The sequence below is a fragment of the Onychomys torridus genome, chromosome 13 (genome assembly GCF_903995425.1).
Source record: "Onychomys torridus chromosome 13, mOncTor1.1, whole genome shotgun sequence".
In the NCBI taxonomy this organism is placed as follows: Eukaryota; Metazoa; Chordata; class Mammalia; order Rodentia; family Cricetidae; genus Onychomys; species Onychomys torridus.
This window is the reverse complement of record NC_050455.1, coordinates 50,762,605-50,783,677: the sequence shown is the minus strand read 5'-3', so window position 1 is coordinate 50,783,677 and position 21,073 is coordinate 50,762,605. Positions and strand designations below refer to the sequence as shown.

The 21,073-nt window shown below is 40.2% G+C and overlaps 1 protein-coding gene across 3 annotated transcripts in view; it reads right to left on the bottom strand.

The window, feature by feature from the left end:
* Positions 1-21,073, bottom strand: part of Htr4 (5-hydroxytryptamine receptor 4) — a 204,423-nt gene that overhangs the window by 88,786 nt on the left and 94,564 nt on the right. For all 3 annotated transcript variants that reach the window (XM_036204236.1, XM_036204233.1, XM_036204234.1), the window contains exons 3-4: positions 13,937-14,062; positions 12,524-12,724 (exon numbers count right to left, since the gene is read on the bottom strand). In XM_036204236.1, the coding sequence (XP_036060129.1) occupies positions 12,524-12,724; positions 13,937-14,062 (327 nt within the window). The remainder of the gene's footprint in view (positions 1-12,523; positions 12,725-13,936; positions 14,063-21,073) is intronic.

Below are 21,073 nucleotides of genomic sequence, written 5' to 3'. Positions count from 1 at the left end.
CTGAAAAGCCAGTTGGACTATGACTGCTATCATTTCACTCTGATATCTCTCCAAAATCCCAAACAGATTTCTTTTAATTCCTTAAAAACCCGCTTTAGAAATAAAGGGAAAATATTCAGGATTTGAAGGACGCTATATTCCCAGGTTAGTTTTGTAGTTTTGTCAACTTAACACAAGCTAGAATTACCTGGGAAGAAGAACCTCAGTTGAGAAAATACCTGTAGGTACATCTGTTTTTGAACTGATGGTTGATTTGGGAGGGACCTAGCCTAGTGTGGATGATACTACCCCTAGTCCCATCCTAGGCGATATAAGAAAGCAAACCAAGCAAGCCACAAGGTGCAAGCCAGTGAATAGGATTCTCTGGCAGGTTCTCCTTCAGTTCCTCCATCAAGACCCCTGCCTGGAGTTCCTGCCTTGGCTTCCCCAGTGGATTATGCCCTGGGATATTTAAGTCAAATAAACCATCTCCCCCATGAGCTACTTTTGGTCATGGTGTTTATCACAACAGAAAGAAAATGAAGACACTCAGAAATGCAAAATGCTTAAATCCCACTAAAGTGAGGTATGTATCCAAGCCTCCTGGTATTTATGAGGACCTGAGGATTCAATAAGTTCTACCAGAGGATGTTATAAAACTAAGAGTATCCTGAAGCTAATAAATTTCTGTCTAAAAATGATTTTCTATTTCTTCTAGTATTATCCTTCTGGCCTAATTTAAGATTTTTGTTTAAAACTTAACCTTCATGATTGCCTTGTGGTCATCTAAAGAGAGTTGTTATATTCCTTTGAAGTCACACTTTATGTATGCAAAAACAAACAAACAAAAAATCCCAGTCGTTTTCAGCCAGAAGTGATTTCTGCTTACTAGGGGACATTGGCAATCTAGAGACAACTTTCTGTTGTCACAACCTCCCTTGAAGCAGACACTAATGGAATCCAGCTGATTGAGGTATGCCACCAACCAATGCACAGAACAGCCTCCAACAATATCTGATCTGCAATGTTAATGTGCTGATCCTGAAAACCTCTAGTTTATTCAATGTCTCTTTTCATCAATAGTAGGGGCTCCATAGCCTTGATATGTTCCATAATGTGTCATCTTCTTTTAAGAGTGGGGTGCTACCAAAAAGCACCATTCTCTGTTGCCTTTCACCATGTCCACCATAGCTCAATATAGCCTGGCTTGGCACACTGAAGCAAGGGCACTTGTACCTCCTTAAAAAACAACCTAGGACAAAAAGTAAGAAAGTCTACTTAACTGGATTGAGCATCATGAGGGCAGACATGTTTCAGAAGCAGCTGAGAAAAACCATTACTAATCCTACCTGGCTGTAAAGCCTATGAACCCCAAGGATTGACATGGCAAGGTATTCTGAGAGGCGCAATAGTGATACTGACATGTTGGGGTAACCAACATCCATCTAATTGTACTCAAGCCCCCCCCCCCCAAACAAGGGAGAATTCATGTCTGGAACTGTAAACATAGCCAACTAGGTGAGGTCATGGGACAGAGGAAAGAACGTATTACTGCCACTTTCTAAAAGCAGTATTATTTCTAACTGCATTCTAAATACTTATCCTATACCCACATGGGGTACCCACAACTTTCACTTTTATCAAAGGAGATGCTTTTTTCAGTAGACAGCGCCTAGCACAGAAAAACACAACTGCTCAAAATGTAGGGACCAGCTGACCATGGGTGTCGTCCCCAGTAGATATATCTGCAGCACAACTCCTCCATCAAAGGCTCAGGGAATACAGAGGAAGAGACAGCACAAAGATGGTAAGAGCCAGAGGATCCAGACTGTCTTGTCCCGAAACATACAAAGACACAAAATTGAAGGGGGCAGGAAAGGGAGGAGAGGGTGGGTCTGGGAGGAGTTTGGAGAAGATATGTGAATATTATCAAAATATGCTGTATGCAATTCTTAAAGAATTGACAAAATATACTTTTTTTAAAAAAAGAGTTTGAATGGAGAAGAGGTCACAAAACTTGGAAATGTCCATCCAGGTCAATCCTGCAGCATGTTTTTCTAAGAAAGAATTACAACAAAGAGAAGGGGTGCTGATTCTCAGGATGAATGGATGCTGTTTAGCAAACAGAATTGTGGTTCCTCTCAGGAGTAGATTAATATACAAACCCTGCTCTTTAGCCTTTCAGAGGATATTTTTCTATTTAACAAAAAGTACTTTTACAAAGTGATTTAATAAATATTCTAATGATACATTAGGCTCCAGATGGCCAGGATTAATTAGAATGTAGCAAAGGTATTTGCAAAATAAGTTCTTATGCAAAAACATTTCAAAGTTTGCTCATAAAACTCCGTTAATATCCCCATTGGTAGACAACCTGCAGCTTCTCCAACCACAGCCACATGCAAATGTGGGATCTGATTGCTGTTAAATGTCTCTAGAGACACAATTTACTTTGACAAGTCTTAGAAGACAGCAGTGTATTTTAAACTCCATGCTAATCCCTTCACCACTCCTGCCACTGAGGAAAATCATACCTCTTTATTCCTCGCTCTTCAAACACAGGAAAGGGAGAAGTTCCCAGAACAAACACGAATCCTGGATTTTCAGAATTAGCAGAGACCTTAGCAGTCCACTTTATGTCTCCTCACAGATGGGCACTGACTTCCTTTACCTTAACCTGTAATTCCCTCTAGTCTCAGGGCTAGCTATTGACCTTCTCCAAGATAGTTTCCTTATCTGTAAAGTGGGATAAGGATGCTACACCATCCATTCACTGTAAGAACTGATGAAAGAATATGTTGAAAACATAGGAAGTTCCCAGCACATAAACATATGTATACACATGTATATGTGTGTATTTAAAATAAATTCAGCTACATATTGGAACTTGGGCTCTAAGCTATTTGCAATATCACATGAAAACACTTGTAATAGCATCTTTAACTATAGTAGAGTCTAAGACACAAATACTAAACGGGTTCTTCCCTACAGGTAAATGGCTGTGAATGATGGAGTTTATCACATATAAGATGTAATATATGCTGTTGCTTATGAGTTCTGGGGTCAATGTTCCATACTCACAACTAATCACAAGATAAACAAGTATCATCTCTCTCTCTCTCTCTCTCTCTCTCTCTCTCTCTCTCTCTCTCTTTCTCTCTCTCTCTGTCTCTGTGTGTGTGTATATAAATAGATAGATATATACTTTTATGCTATGAAGGGTTAATGGCTGGATAGTAGCCCTTCCTCCACAGTCCAGCCATGCTTTAGATCAGATCTCTGGATGTGTCCTTTTCCTCCAATCAGAGATGGGCTCCACATTTCTACATTGTTTTTTCTGTTACTGTTTTCTTTAACTACATTGTGATTGCCACTCTCCTCTCTAATACCTCAATTATCTGCAGCATATGCCACACACTAGTTGAAGTACATTGTGTGGTAAGAAGTAGGACACTGTTTTGTGTCCAGTGTCAGTAATTTCATGGTGATACTTTGCAGCCTTTGATGTACCAAGTAGAAAAGAGCATTAAGGTGTGATGGAAATTTCCATTTTGAGCCTGTTGGGTTTAAGAGAGACAGAAAGATGTCGAAGGTATCCTTCTGATCAGGCAGATAGAGAGAGGACCATGAAGCCCAGAGATAAATTAAAGAAAGAACAAAAAGAAAGGTGCAAGTGAGCCACCAGATGAACAAGTTCTTTAAAGAAAGGAGAGGAGCCACACAGGGCTGGAAAAATGTATAACTCTTCAACAATAAATGGCTATCTGGCCAAAGAGTAAAGGCTTAGGAAGTCACCCACAGAAACTACTAGGCCTTTGGATTTGGAAAATTTCTAAGGCAAATACTAATGTTAAAATAATTTCAATGATTCAGGTATGTGGTACCTGCTGATGCACTGTACATAAACTCATTATGTTGCACAACTGTCCGCGTTTTCTAGGGGAAGCTACTAACATTAATATAATTCTACAAGTTAGATGAAATTCAGAAAATTCAAGTAGTTTTTCCAAGATGATGAAATTCATATTTGTTCAAGCTGGAATGCATCTGGGCAGTCTAATACCCCGGGCCATATTCTTACCCATTTTTTCTTATTCCAAATTCTTCAGAAGAAAAGATAAATAACACTAAAATCACAACACAAAGCCAAGGCCCATCTAAGAGCACCCTATGTTCAGTCAAACATGTGTAGAACTGACACTTTATAAACCTGTAGCAAGAACATAGAGTTGATGAAACAGATCTGGTTCTTTTGGCATTCATAATGAAGAATGAAGAAACTGATAAAAAATAGAGCAAGATGAGCTGCCACTCTTATACGTAATGGTCCATGCAAATGCTACTGACGTGTGAGGAAAAGCAAAGGCTAAGGCATGCATTCAGCCCATAGTTAAGGAGGGGTCAGGGCTCAGTTTCAGTCTGACTTCCTGAAGAACCTTCCATGCCATGAAGGACGGTGCGCCCCAACAGCTTTTGAGATTTACTCATTTTGCTCCTCAAGTATCAGTAATTTTACCCAAACCTCCTATTTTCTATCGCTATATTCCCTCACTGCACTAAAAGCTCTGTCAGTCACAGCCTTTCCTGTCATTCAGCACTTAATTCCAGTGTCCAGAAGAGCTCCCAACAATTAGGAAGCACTCCAGAAATACGCTATGAAATTAATATAAAAATTACAGTTCACACTATCCACCATGAGATCCAACTGAACCAATGTGAAAGTTAGGTACAATGTGTGGACCTGGCTGCAAAGAGTATAGGAAAAGAAGAAATTATGGGGAACTCAAACAGGGCAGGATCCTGGAGGCAGGAGACATGCAGAGGCCATGGAGGGGTGCTGCTTACTAGCTTGCTTCCCATGGTCTTGCTCAGCCTGATTTCTTATAGAACCCAGGATCACCAGCCTAGGGATGGAACCACCCACCATGGACTGGGCCCTCTCACACCAATCCCTAATGAGAAAATGAGAAAAGAAGAAACTCTTACTCATTTCCCTTGCAAAAAAAAAAAAAAAAAAAATCACTCGGCAATATTGGGCAAACAAATGGAACTGTCTGACACACGTTCTCACTGACTGACACATTTGATTTACACACTGCACAATTGAGTTGGGCTCCAGGGAGATCATTAAGCAACCCAGACAACTTATCTCTGGCACAAGATTAAATATGCAGCCCCGGAGTCAGAAGAACATGTTTAACAAGGAAACTTGTTTCCAAAAAAAAAAAAAACCTGGGACTCAAAAAACTGTGGAAGGTTTTGCAGATAATATGTTTCAAGTTTCCGGATGGCAGAAGAAGATCGACAACAAAGAGAGAATATTGCCATTTTTACAGGTACTGGTTTCTTCAATAAAGTAAATAGACTTTTAGAGGTAATTGTATTTAAGGCCAAATAATGGAAGAATTGCAAACATTTTATTAAAAAAAACAGAGGTATCACAGTGAAGTCTAAAAAAAAATTATGGTTTAAGAATCCAGTGGAAGGATAAAGGTATAATTGGTTGATATAGATAAAAAACAGTAGATAACATTTTTCCATCTGATTGTGAGTACTCCAAAAGATATCTCTAAGCCTTCAGCTAGGCTGAGAGAAGTTGGAATCTGATCTCCACACAGTGTCCTGGTTTTGGGGATAAGTACAAAGCTTCCATACTACATGCTTTTAGTGAATATGGCAGTCACAGAGTGTCACCTTTGCCCAGAAAAAAAAAAAAAAAGATGTATCATCCCCACATCATAGTGAACAGGTGTGGAGGGAGGTGTGATTCCAACATTGAAATGTAGCATCTAGAGTTCTTTTCCTGTGGATTTCTGTGTTTCAGACTTATGTTGCCAATGCCCCCCACTCCCAGGAAGAACTCAGCTTGAGGATAAATTCAACAAGGGTTCAAAGCTGAGGAATAGAATAAGAACAATGAGGAATGGGGTATAAATAGAGACAAAAGTATAGAGAATAGGAAAAATAAACATGGACACCAAGAGGAGAGGAGAGTTAGAGAGAGGCAGACAGTGTAAAATTGTTTAAACCTTTGTAGAAAGCCATGCTTAATGCCAGTTTTTTAGTCAAGTGGTCCATCACTTTACTTTCTGTTGGAAAGAGTGCTTTAGTAAATGGGTTGTCCAAAAAGCAAGTTGGGAAGAACAGTCCCAATGTTCATTGGCATCTGTACAGACAAAGGCTTCTTCAAAAACCACTACAACATAAATTCAAAGCAGCTACTAAAGCAAATATATTTATTGCACATGATGTCACTATAGGTGGCTGTGTTCACAGTGGTTACCTCAAAGTGGTAGGCAAGCTGTGGGCCATCTCTATGATATCTGCTTGTGTATTTGTGGTATATAATTTTTTTCAATGCTCAGGTAATACTGTGTTATTAATCTCGTGATGAGAAAAGGGAGTGGCAGAGTGGAAGCCCATGAACTCTGGACTGGTGGCTGTGGAGCCCCCATGGGACTGGACTAAGCCCTCTGGACATGGAACATGGTTGTTTGGCTCAAACCATTTGGGGGGCACCCAGGCAGGGGGATTGGGATCTGTCCCTGGTCTATGGGCAGGCTTCTGAAATCTGGTGCCTACAGTGTGACACCTTGTACAGCCTTGGTGCAGTGGGAAGGGGCTTGGAACTACCTAGGCTCCGTGTGCTGGGCTCTGCTGACTCCCCATGGGAGACCTCGATTTGGGGGATGTGGGGATGAGGGGTGGCTTGGGAAAGAGGCCTGGGGAGTGGGAGGAGGGAGGAGGGGGGTTCTGTGGATAACATGTGAAGTGAGTAGAAAATTTCTTAATAAAGAAAAACTTTTAAAAAGACAAGGAAGTGGCAGTTTGAAGCAAGTATAAGGTCACAAGTTAAGGTGGGGCCAAGCAAGACCAGAATGAAGACAATCTGCTCATGGTTGGTCAATCAATCTCTCTCCCCTTCCCTCCTTCAACAATTTTCTTCATATTGTATGTTCAGACATACACATACACAATTTATTTTATGAGTGGAATTGTGACCAACCTTTAATTCTGAAACTTTCTTTTTTCTCAGGTAACAGTTACAGCACATCCTATTTGTCAGGAGTTTCAACGGCTTCACTGTATTGCACTTTCAAAAGTAGCATTATTTTTTTATAGCTGGTTGGTTGTTTTTCATTCTCCATAGAGCCTCAGACAATACAGTGTTTGGACCTCTCATGACTCATACTATACTGAACAGAGTAATTATAGTTTTGTAATTATTTTAAAATTTCAGGAATATGTCATTTGTTAAAGTACCAAGAAGTGTAAGAATTTCAGACGTGAAAATGCATCTTTTAATATTAAAGGAATTACGCATTTTTACTGGACCCAGGAGTCAGTAATCTGGGCAATAATTAAGAATCTTGGTGAGGCTCCTTTCATGAGAGGTACTACCATTTCTTAAACTACTCACAACAGCTTGAGGCAGGAGGGTTGTGTGTCTTACCAGGACTCTCATTCACATGGTAAGGCCATCATACCCTCTCCCCCCAAGACACTCCTTCTCCCCCTTGACCCAGCTCAAATGTAAGACCAGGAGGAACACTGTAAAAGCAGAAGCTATATGATAAATAAAACCATGCTGTTCCAGGCCAAGCATTGTCTGTAATGCTCAGGATGGACCCTCTGGCTCGGTGAGGGCATCACCTGGGATAGGATCATGTTGGGGAGAAAGAAAAGGAAAACAAGAAAAAAAAAACTGTCTAGTCCCATCTTCCTTGTGGAGTTCAAGTTTCTGATGTCTACTAGGGGAAGGAAAATAAAATTTGCCAAATACCTAAATAAACATTTATGTGCAACTACTGTTTAATTGTCAAAATTGTCATGAAATGCAAATTCCACAGATTCCACAAACATTCTCTCATCCTTGTTCATAATGCAGAGCTTCTTCCCACAAGGGAGAAAAAAAAAAGACTTTGTGGGAGAAATTCCAGAACTGCATTTAATAAGAAATGCAATGAGTTCTTCAAAGAATGTGTCTGAGGAGGTCAGAGATGACTTCTGCTGCAGGAAGCTAAAATCCGAAAGTCACACAGAGGGCAAAGGAGCTTTCCAGGCACAGAGAGGAGCCAGTGCTTGGAAAACAACAGAAGAGAAGAAAGGTCAATGTGGTCAGAGCCGAGAGGCAGGGCTGGTAAAGGGTCTGGAGGGAAACTTGGGGCAGAGACAGGAAACAGACAGTGAAAACCATCTATACTCATCAATTATTGCCACTCTCATACCTCATCAGAAAGGTTTCTTTGTGTAGTAGATGGTGATTAGCACACAAACTCATAATTGGTCCAAGTATGGAGAGTAAGCGTCAGTGGCAAGCTCAGACACAAATGAAACATCTAGATTGCTCTGCCACACAGAGAGACACCAAGGCTCAGACACCCTAGCAAAGAGGAGGCAGTAAGATTGACCAGAGATAAGTCACATCTTCGGGACATGACAGGACCAGTGCATTCGTGAACTCACAGCAGCTTGATCTGCCTGAATAGGACGTGTACAGCATCAAGCCAATCAACATTCCAGCACTGAGTGGGACGATGTGCCTCCACACTTAGCTGAGGATCTATGGACAGTTGATGACTCCTTAAGGAGAGGAGTCAGTTTTCTTTAAGGGCATGGCTCCCGGTGGGTAGACTGTGCTCCAGTGCTTGGTCCTCACTTAGGAGTACATGAGCCCCACAAATTGGAAGTGATAGGTTATTTAAGGGAGGACACAAATTTGAGAGGTAAGGGTAGATTTAGGAGGAACTGGGGTGAAGAAGATCAAAATACATGGTATGAAATTCTTGAAGATTTGATGGAAATATTGTATACAGAGGGATAGTAGGACACAGGTGCAAATAAGGGGGAATAGGAAAAATAGGGGGAAATTTTAATTGTGGAGAGGAGAGGGATACATAGCACAAAAATATTTGAAAAGGCTATAGAGAAGCATTATTTTATGTTTACTTCAAATTTACATGTAATACATATAACACACATATCATTTAAATGAAGTTATACCATTTGCAGTAATAATGTTCTCCCCAAGAGCTGTAGACTATCTAACAAACCCAAGTGCAGGCAAGGAAAACTTCCCTTCAAATTGTTGGTCAGAGTAATCAAGAGACTACTAAAAAAAATACAAGCTATTGCCATTGTCCTTGGTTTCCTCCCAGAACTTGAAGGTAAAACCCTGTTGCTGAAAACAGTGCCTACTTTAAACACAGGAGACAAACTGGATATGATACAGAAGCTTCTTCCCTGAGGAATGACTCTCATGGGATCAGAAAGTGCTATGTATATACCAAGGCAGAACAACATTCCTACCCAATGTAAAGCCTATGTGCCACCACAAAGGCCAAAGGTCCAAGAGTGACACATCTCAGGGGTGAACAACAGCCATCTAGTTGGACTTACAGGCTACTCAATAAGAGAGAATCCATGCTGGGATTGTAAATGTACTCAACTATCCAGGGCTGGTCAACATTATTGGACTCTAAAAGAGAACCTACTGCTGCTACTTTCCTAAGCCCTGTAAAATATCTAACTGCATTCTAAATACTACCCCTATATCCACAGATAACTGGAGCTTTCACCCTTCATCAGAGAAGCTTCATTTGCAGCAGATAGGGAAAATTAAGAAATCAACAACTGATTAAGATGTAGAGAACTCATAGGTCATGGGGATCTGACCCCAATAGATAGATGTAAAATATAACCTCTACACTCCAGGTACATTGAGGAAGAGGGGGTGAAGAGACTGTAAGAGCCAGAAGACTAGGACATCTGCTGCAAGATATTTTTTTTCTTATATGACAAGGAGGCTACTACACCCATGAAATTTCAATAATATCGTTGCCTGAAGAAGACCTGCATAATGATAACACCAATTGCCAGGCTAACCCGGATGGGGAAATCTCAAGGCTCCACCCTCAGAAGAGCTAGAGGCAGTCAAGGACTGCAGAGAGAAGGAGAATCTATCTTCTCCAGGAATGAACCCCGTGATAGGATATCCAGTGCCAAGTCTTTAGCCTTGAAACATATACATATAAGTGATACTAAATGGACTCAGTAGGGTGTGGGGGGGAGGTGTGGAAGCAGGGCATAGGGGGTTGTTGAAGTAGGAAGATAGTTGGATATAAATACCATGAATACAATACTTATATATGAAATGTTAAATAAATTAAATTGAATTAAAAATTAATTGAATTAAATTTAAAATTCTCTATATCAAGCAGTGTGGTTATATCTCAAAGCCAGCAGCTGTTGAAAGTCCTAGACAAGCAGCAATGCTCAGAGTTGCTGTTGAAAGCTGACATTTGTTTGATCTTATAAGTGAGAATAGATGGATAAGTCAGTGTGAGGAGAACAATTAGAGGATGCTCTGGTGTCTTGAGAGAAGTCATAATGACAGATGGTGATTAGCTCGGGTAGCACCTTCCACTCACTGCAGTACTGAGTCATAGTGGACAATGTTCCCCTGCAAGCAGCTTAGCTCATTTCTTCCTGACTGTAATCCTGTAAGATCAGTTCTTTATCCTCCATTTTTTTTTTTGAGACAAAGAAAACTGAGACCCAGAAAGTCTTATTAACTCACTGCCAATCTCAGAGGCAAAACCTGAAATTTAAAGTTAAATCTCTCACATTTAAAAACAGATGACTTTTAGTGTCCAATTCTTAACTGCTTCATTACAGTGTGAACCCCCTTGAAGAAATGTTCATGAGGGAGTGTAAACTTAAATCTAAAGCCAACCCCCCATGGGAGACCTTCAGCCCTGGTCTTGGGGCTGTCTGCTATCTACAGCAGTGAGATGAATTTTCTCTCACTTTTATTTTCTGTGTGGCTCATTTTCTTTCCCCTAGCTTTCGCCAAAAATCTCATTGACTTCCAGCTTCCCTTTATCCCCAGCCTTGCTTTTTTCTAAGTTCCTATATTATGTCTAGTCTTACAGACCACTATAGCAATGATCATATACAGGCTAACCTCTAGGATTTCCCTGTATTTTCTCCTTTGTCATCCCTTATTTTCTGTAATATGAAATTTCATATAGTACCCAGTGTCTTTAAAATGTGCTTCACATACTGATGTCCAATTGCAAACAAGCTAATATGTAGAAATTTCTAATTATGACTCATGGTGGGTCTTACTGTTGGCCAACAGCTCAGTTGTGCACCTCTATCTATGCAGTGGAGTCTCGTTATACATGCATAGAACCTTGGCAATTCAACTTTGTGTTCTTGTCAGAAAAAAAGTGATTTAAACAGAGGAGGCTTGCAGGTTGGGTTGTCATGGGGAATGCTTTAATCCCAACATTTGGGAGGCAGAGGCAGATGGATCTCTGTGAGTTCAAGGCCACCCTGGTTTTCAAATTAAGTTCCAGGACAACCAGACCTGTTACATAGAGAAACTCTGTTTTGAAAAACAAAACTAATAAACAAAAAGAAGAAGAAGAAGAGGAGGAGGAGGAGGAGACTGTCGCTGTCACATCTGCCATTCCAATCAGTGTTCTCATAAGAAAAGAAGTGAATCTGTTGTTGTCACCGCAGATTTAAATTCTTAAGGACCCACCCCAGATGAGTAATTTTCAAAGAAATCATTATTATTACTGTTTAAAGGTGACTATTTTAGAGACATAACATCTCTAACTTGGCTGATTATTTTTCTAACTGCTCAACTTAAGAAATGAATCTCTCCCAAGCCAGAGGATATATAGGTCTGTGGACAGCTGGAGAGAAAGTGAGATGTTATCTCCAGCAGTCTAAGCTCATGAAACTTTCACCCTACATTTTCTTCTGGGTTCTAGCCTCTAAGCCACATATGCTCTCAGAGAATATGACTTTTAAAGCATATTCTTTCATTAGTAATTGCATGAAAATGAACAGAAATCGGAGAATGGAAAGAGTTGGTAAACATACATTCCCAACAAATGAGGCAAAGGTGGCAACATTAGGCACCCTAAAGTATAAAAACAAACACACACACACAAACAAAAAACGCACAATATACAGGATCCAACCCAGGGCCTTGTACTTGCTAGGCAAGCGCTCTACCACTGAGCTCAATCCCCAACCCGATAAGCTGAATTTTTTAAAACAGCAATTATTGGAGATTTTATTAACAACTTTAACTTCATAGGGGAAAAACTCCCCCATGATCACATGCACTTTCCTAGATCTTACTTATTGTATGGGCATATTTTAGGAGAAGGTCATGTCCAGTGATATCATTTAGAACTGGTCCATAGCCTCCTGGGCATGTGCACTAACTCTGGCCACCTGGCTCCCTTAGCATTTCGTTCCTGCCATCAATGTAAAGTTGGAAGTGAACTTGGCTGAAGATACCTATCTACACAGTAAACTCTATGCAAGCAATTGCTAGACCATGCAGCCTTTAGCTCTTCAAAATCTCTAAGAGTGCCTGACTGAGAAGAAGTCCTCCACAAGCACTGTGTCTGGATCCAATTTTGGGAGATGACTTAGGAAGGAAAGAAAGACACTGGGTAATATCTGCCAGGTCGCTGGTGTCAAGGGCATCCCATTCTGCACATTGCCCTGCTCTTACCTATCCAGTGAAATGCAGCACAGGTGAAAAATCGATGCTGTAGTGAGTAGGACATCCAGAGAGGTCCGGACCAGGCAAAACATCTCCTCATAAACCAAGATGTCTTGAACCAGCTCAATGGCACCAAAGGGCATCACCAGCACCGAAACCAGCAGATCGGCAAAGGCAAGAGACACAATGAAATAATTGGTTTTTATTTTCCTGTGAGGGAAAAGGTACAAGTAAAGGTGGCAGAGGAAGGAAAAGAAGGTGGGAAGAATTGGGGGAAATGGAAGGAAGGAAAGAAGGGAGGTAGAAAAGGAAAGAAAAGTCACACATTAAACATGAGCCACAAAACTCAGTTTTCCCTTGTGCACCACGGCCAAGGAGATTCTCTGTGGTCCAGCCTCTTCTGACTTCTCCAGACCAATTTTACACCCAAAGACATCTTTTCCTCAGCTTTCTGGCCCTTCTGGCCTTAGCAGAGGCTGCCATTCATTGAGAACCGTTCTGAGGCTCCACACAGTTATGCTCTTTGCCACCTACTCTAGTCACCACCCACCCTGGCTCTAGTCCTGGCTTAGGCCCTCCCAGAGAGCCCTCTCAAGATGCTGCCCTCAAAGACAGTGTCGAGCTACCACCTGCTGCTCCTAGGGTGACCTCTTGTGTACCCCCTACATGTGTGAGCCCAGGCAAAACTATGTGTTGCACTTTTTCTGCCTCTTCACTGGTTCAGGGCGTGTCCTGCTTAGAGAGGCGCTACCTTTAGCTCATCTCTCCCTTCATGGGCTAATGCTCCTTAGTCCAGGCTACACAGTGGAAATACCTGGTGGATTTTAGCAAACATCAGTGCCCAGGGTTCAACTCAGATCAATTAGACAAAAAACATGGGTAGATAGCATTCTCCTCCACCAAAGATTGCTACATAAGATACAGGATGGCCAATTAAACTTGGATTTTTAACGGTGAATTACTTTTTTGATAGAAATATTTCCACAGTATTGCACAGGGCATACCAATATCATACAGTAATATTTTGAAAAATATCTCAGATGATTGTAAATATAGCCACATTTGACACTGGTGATATACAAAATGTGGTAGATCCAGTGTTTATTCCCCCAGATTAATCATTAGTTTCCCATGACTTTCCTGAACCATTGGTATCAGGAGGAGAATATATATATATATATCACAGTTATTTAAACAAATGCAACATGGGGCACAGGTAAACAGACTGGATGCAATTAACCCAGGGTGCTCTTATGGCTATGTTAGTATTGAGGTTAAAGGATTATGTGTGATCCCTTTTCTATTTTTCAAAACCTGTTTACATGCATGTGATAAATCAAAATAGAAATTATTCAGAGCCAAATTTCCAGGGAGATACCTCTGACACCCATGTTTCCTAAGAGGGTCCCTCGTACTGCTCACCTGAGCTGCCTGTCCCTGCACACAGCCACCATCACCAGCAGGTTGCCCAGGATGGCCATCAGGATAACCACTGAGAGAAATGTTAGCAGTACAACCTTCTTCACAGACTTGAAACCCTCGTTGGAACTGGAGGTTAAGAGGAAAACAAGACACAAAGATGTGAGGGAGTGTCAAAGACACTGGAAAGCAATTCATTTGCTCCCCTTCAGTCTTCAAGAACTTCATGTTATCAACAATCAGCAGTAGTAACGTTTTATGCACCTAAATTTGCCAAGGCCTGCCTCACTTGTTGGGCTTCCCCAGATGACTGGAGCATATGAGAGGAGGTCTGGGAAGGTGAATCACTTGCCTTGACTGAATGATTTTATTTTATTTTATTTTTCCTTCAGAGATTCACTTTGTCGAGTACTCAGATATGGACTAGGTTGATTTCTGTTTTGCATACCTGTCTCATCTAGCACCATAACACCATAACACAAGGACCTCAGTTGTTTTATTCACTGATGTGTAATTAATGCATCATTCTCACTGATCAAATGAAGGAGATGATGGTCGATTCATGAATGGTAGTAACTGAAACCAAGGTCTGCATAAACACAAGGACTACTCCTTTCTGTATCCCAATCTAGCTTGAGTAAAAGCCGTGGTTTATAGATGGGTTGTCTAGGAAGGGACAGCCATACTCAGAAGGTGTTCTTGTAACAATTCAAAAAAGAGCCCTGTGAATCCCACAGGACAAGAAACTCAGGGACATTATCTACTTCATGACTGTGCTGGCTCCACTGTCACCTTATGTCACTTTGACATTTCAAATCCATGGTCTTGTCCATTTCAGATTAGACTCTGCAAATTCTCTCTTGCCAGTGTAAGCTCAGAATTTTGTTTTATTAACTTGAAGTGAGTGCTCCCTCTCAATGAAGGCACAATATTTGCAGGTTGCTCAGAAACTTCAGGAAACAATCATATTCATGTCACAAAACGTTCTTTTTAAGACATTTGAAGGAGTTTTTAAACTGTTGGACACAAACTGTACACATCAGCATAGAAAACTGGAGGAAAAAAAAGTTGTTGGGATGAGTAAGTGTCTGATTTGAGAGAGGACACTTCTATTCTCAACAGAACACATGGAACACAAGGTCCCAAGAACCAAGAACCTCCCATCTTTACTGCACTTCTTTGGTGGAAAAATTAAGATGGACATTGACCCCTAATATTCAGAGTTAACTTAGTTCTATATTTGACCTTTTTCACAACATCTTCCTCTAGTCAAGTCCAGAAGAAAGAATGCCAATAGGAATAAGAAATAGTCCTTAGCCAGTTGGGGACCATGGCAGCCCCTTTGCTCTGCTGAGAATTCTTTCTTTACATTGACCATAATGTTTATGGCTAGAGTTTACACAAAAAGGATTGTTCACCTAAATCCCTCTTCCATACTGAAGCTCCCGCCTTCAAGAGCACAAACATTGGACAGAGAAGATTTAATTCAATAAAAGCACAGTGATTTGCTCACCAAAAACTAATTTATTTTAAGCCATACTGATGGAGAGGTAAAGTATCTAATGAAGAAAGTGATAATGGTTTATTTTCTATATACTTTTTTTAAGGCTCTAACTCAAAGACTCAGAGACCCTTTGAATCATTTTCCTCCTCCAGGGCTTGTATTTTATGCTCATTCTTCTTTATAATTAAAAAAAATGTTTATTCTGTTTATGTGCATGAGTACTTTGCCTGCATGTATATATGTACACATGTGTGTTTGGTGCCCATAGAGGTCAAAAGAGGGCATCAGATCCCCTGGAACTGAAGTTACAGATGGTTTGTGAGCTATCATATATAGGTGCTCAAAACTGAGTCCTCTGGAAGAACAACAGTGCTTTTATCCACTGTGCCATCTCTGTAGTGCTGATAACCATTCTTTATAAAGTGTGCTTTTGGTGTTTGGCTGTTTCTTGTCATTCTTGTCTGATTAAGTTCAACCCTTAGGCCATGTCCAGTAGCCAACAAACATTTCCCATCCTCACAGGGTTGACTACGTGAAATAACTTTTTAAGTTGTTTTGTGACTCAACCTCACAGATGGTCTTTGGGTCTACTTTCACTGTCATTTCCAGTGCCAGTGAAGTGTCTAACCTGCAGTGTGTGTGGAGTGTGGGTATGTGCAGTGCATAACAAGTACTTGCTAGCTTGCTGACTGAATGACAGACATGTACTATTCCATAACGGGAGCATATTCTTCACTGTATTACAAAGCATTCTTTAAAAGTATACAGGAGTATCTAAAGAAGAGAAGATCCAGGGATAAGATTTCTTTTTAAAGATATTTTGTAACTATCAAAAGGTATATGCCATTTGAAATAAGAGTAGATTAACACATTTATTCATTCAGCTCTAGGATAGGCTTAGTGTGTCTTCAAGAAAAAACAGAACATAAAGTAAACAAGCAAACAGATACATCAGAAAATATGTAGTGTTAGTTCCAAAAGGATAGGGAGACCCGGACTGTCTATGGGGTCAGAAAGTTTGTGTTTGGAAATGTGTGTGGAGTTATACTCTTCTATGTGGGCATGTGTGGAGCTCAGAGGTTGTTTCCCCGTGTTATTTTCATTTTATTTTATTTATTTATTTTAATTTTTTGGCCAAGCCAGCCTGCAGCTTCCTTCGAACATGTCCTCACAGCACCACTTGCGGCTTCCAACACCACTTCCGGCTTCCACCTCCCAGTTTCAGGACCTGCCCCCTTCTGAGTAGGACCTCTTGAGTCTTATTTTATTTTTAAGACAGAGTCTAATGCTAACTTGTCATTTGGCTAGACTGGTTGGTCAGGGAACCAAAGAAATCCACCTGTCTTTGCCCTCCCGTCATAAGTAATACCACCAAGCATTTACTAGGTAAGTGTGTGTGTGCTCCCACACCTATATCTGCTTGTATAAACATACACACACACACACACACACACACACACACACACACACGTTACACACAAAAAATATTTTAAAGATGTTGGTGGTGTGGCTCCATCTTGTTGCAGCTGAATGTCAGAACTTTTGAAGCTCCCAAGTATATCTTATTTGTAATCAAGGTCTCTCACTGAAGAACAATAAAAGGAGTTCTTGGATGTATCTCCATCCCCTGATTTCAAGCTGTACTACAGAGCTGTAGTAATAAAAACTGCATGGTACTGGCATAAAAACAGACACATTGATCACTGGAATCAAATCAAAGACCATGACATAAATCCATATCCCTATGAACACCCAATTTTTATAAAGAAGCCAGGAATAAACAATGGGGAAAAAGCATCTTTAACAAATGACCCTGGTATAACTGAATGTCAGTATGTAGACCCATATCCATCACCCTGCACAAAGCTCAAGTCCAAGTGGATCAAAGACCTTAATATAAAACCAGATACATTGAACCTGATAGAAGAGAAAGTGGGGAATAGCCTTGAATACACTGTCACAGGAGACACCTTCCTGAACAGAACATCAGTAGCACAGGCACTAAGATCAATAATTAATAAATGGAACTTCATGAAAGTGAAAAGCTTCTGTAAGGTAAAGGACACCATAAATAGTGCAAAATGGCAGCCCACAGAATGGGAAAATATCTTCACCAACTACACATCTAACAGGGGACTAATATAAAAATATATAAAGAACCCAAGAAATTAGACATCAACAAACCAAATAATTCAGTTAAAAATGGGGTACAGATCTAAACAGAGAATCTCAAATACCTGAGAAACACTTAAAGAAACATTCAACATCCTTAACCATCAGGGAAATGCAAATCAGAACAACTTTGAGACCTCATCTTACACCTGTGAGAATGGCTATGATCAAAAACACAAGTGACAACTCATGTTGTAAAGGATGTGGAGCAAGGGAAACACTCCTCCACTGTTGGTGTGAGTTCAAACTTATACAGCCACTTTGGAAATAAATATGGTGGTTTCTCAGAAAATTTGGGAATTGATCTCAATCAAGACCCAGCTATACCACTCCTGGGCATATACCCAAAGGATGCTCCATCCTGTCACAAGGATAGTTGCTTAATTGTGTTCATAGTATCTTTATTCTTAACAACCAGAGACTGGAAACAACCTAGATAACCCTCAATCAAAGAATGGATAAAGAAAATGTGCTACAATTACACAATGGAGCACTAGTCAGCTGTTAAAAATAATGACAACATGAAATTTTCAGACAAGTGGATGGAAATAGAAAACATCATCCTGAGTGAGGTAACCCAGACCCAGAAAGACAAAGATAGCATGCATTTACTTATAAGTGGATATTAGTTGTAAAGTAAAAGATAATCATGCTATAATCCACAGACCCAGAGAGGCCAAGTAACAAGGAGGTCTTAAGGGGAGTGTGCAAGATCTCCCTGGGAAGGGGAAATTGAATAATTTCATGAGTGGACTTGGGGTGGGTAGAGTTGGAAAAAGGAGGAATCAGGTATATGGGGCAGGGGAGAAAATACCAGGAGAAATTACTAGAATTGGGGTGCATTTCAGGTGTGAGTTAGAAATCTAGTGCAATGGAAACTCCATATAGAATCTACAAGAGTAACCCTAAGCGCAAAGACTCCTAGTAATGGGGACACAGAGCCTGAACTGGCCACCTTTTGTAACCAGACAGGACCTCTAGTGAAGGGATTGGGACATCAACCTAGCCACAAAACCTTCAACCTACAGTCTGCCCTGCCTGCAAAGTGTTCTGGGAGCAGGTCTTAGCAGAAATGTCATCAAAGAGACCAGAGAGACTTCATCCAGGAACTGATAGGAGCAGATGCAGAGTCCCAAACATTAGACAGAGCTCTGGGAGTCCTGATGAGGAGAGGGAGGAAGGATGGGAGGAACCCGAAGGGTCAGAAACACCACAGAACAAGGCCTAGAGAATCAACTGACCAGGACTCATGGGGGCCTGCAGAAATCAGGGAGCCTGTAGGGTTCTCACCTAGGTCTTCTGAATACGTGTTATGACTGAGTAGCTTGGGTTCCTGTGGGATTCCTAATTGTAGGAGCTGGGGGTGGGGCGGTCTCTGCCCTATCCCATTCCTCCTACTGGGTTGCCTTGTCCAGCCTTGATGTGATGATATGTAGCTGGTCTTATTGCAGTTTTGTTATGTCATGTTGGGTTGATGTCTCTGGAAGGCCAGCTCTTGTCTGAAGGGAGTTTGGGTTGGTGGATCTTGGGGACAGAGGAGGTGGGGGGAAGAGATTAGGGGGAGAAGGAAGGGGAACTGCAGTGGATGTAATATATGAGAGAAGAATAATTTTTTTTTAATTCCTATTAAAAAATATACCTGGTTCTACTGAAAGACTTATTCATAGTTGTTAGGATAACTACAATCAAAACAGAACAAAATAAATTAAAACAAGTATTATTAATGTAGGGAATTTGGAATCTATGTGTATTTCTGATAGGAATATAAACAGCTTGATGTGTTCTCAGAATGACCACATGAACCCAGAAATTCAATTCTAAATACGTTTCCCAAAGGACTAAGAACAGGAATACAAACAGATAATTTTATACCAATATTCCTAACAACATTACTCATAAGAGCTTGTGGACATAATCTAGTGGTTTATACTCAAACAGACAAATAATCAGAAACCAATAGATATGTAAATATATATATATATATATATATATATATATATATATATATATATATGTATTGGAATATTATTTTGCCACAAAAGGCATGAAGGTGTAACATATGCTTTAATATTGATGTACCCTAAAGATACCATACTAGTTGAGATGTACCAGAAATAAAAGGATAAACACACGATTCTGCCTATATTAGAATCAGAGAATAGATATATTCACAAGGAAAGAAAGTGGAATAAAAACTCCCGAGGTCTGGGGATGCAGGGGAGTTGGAAATTATTACTTAATTGGTGCAGAGTTATCCTTTGGAGTACTGGGAAAGTTCTGGAAATGGTGCTGATGATAATAGTTTCACACCATTATGGATATACTTCTTATTACTGAGATGTGTAATTACAGTCATTTAATACATTACTGGTAAGTTGTCTATTTGTACTTTAGTATAATTTAAAAAAAAGAATATACAGATGGGTATGCATCAGAATGTTACTGTACAAGACTTCCGTGCTGTTGTTGGGTTAATTTAGGTCCCTTTCTTACCTACAAGGGATGATATGAATATACCCTTAGAAGGTAGATTCTCTACATAGCTTACTTTTCCAATCAGAACCACTTTTCCTGAGTTGATTTTCTTCTTTTAGGAAAAGAAAACAAACATATTCAGAGTGTCTGTGACTAGCACCTCAGAGAATATGTACTTAAAGAATGTGGGTCAGAGATTCAATGTCATGGTTCATCTGTGGCATGCCACTTAGGAGTTGGAAGATGCTAAACATTAAATTGTGAGTGATGAGCACAACTTAACCATAGAGAGAACTTTTCTAATTAGGCAAAAGAAAGTATAAATTCTAGTTGCAACAATTAAAATAAATCAGGAGCCATGTTTTCAAAATCTGTGTTAGATCCATGGGTGGTCTCTGACACCCCCCCCCCCCAAGGAATACTGTCAAGAACAATTAGACAGTTCTTGCCACAAAGCTGTGATCTACACCAAATGCGTTCCTTGACAGCTTTTCCTGTGAGGAATTTTTCTTTTTCATTTCATTTTTCCATTTCTTTTTCAGAGATCTTTTGACCCATTAGTAAAGAAATGCTACACACTTGCTGTCTGTGTTTAACATTTTCTCTATTCTTAGTGAAAGAAAAAGGGAAGATTAAACCTGGGTACTCTATATAAGATAGTTTATATAAAACTTGCCATGGAGGAGATGGGGATGGGGGATGGGTTGGAGGGAGGGCAGGGGGAGCAGGAGGAGGGAGGGCAGGGGAATCCGTGCTGATATGTAAAATTAAATTATAAAATTAAAAAATAATAATAAAAAAGAAAAAACCCAAATGTCCAAGGGCAACATTAGCAACAAATAATTGTTATCAATTGTAGAAGCCTATGCACACAATAGCATGAGGTACATATTATGCTACAAATGTGTTTGTTTCTGTCCTGGCTTTATTAATAACAAGCTATGTGACTTTAAAACATTCACTTATTTTTCTCTGAGCCTTGGTTTCCT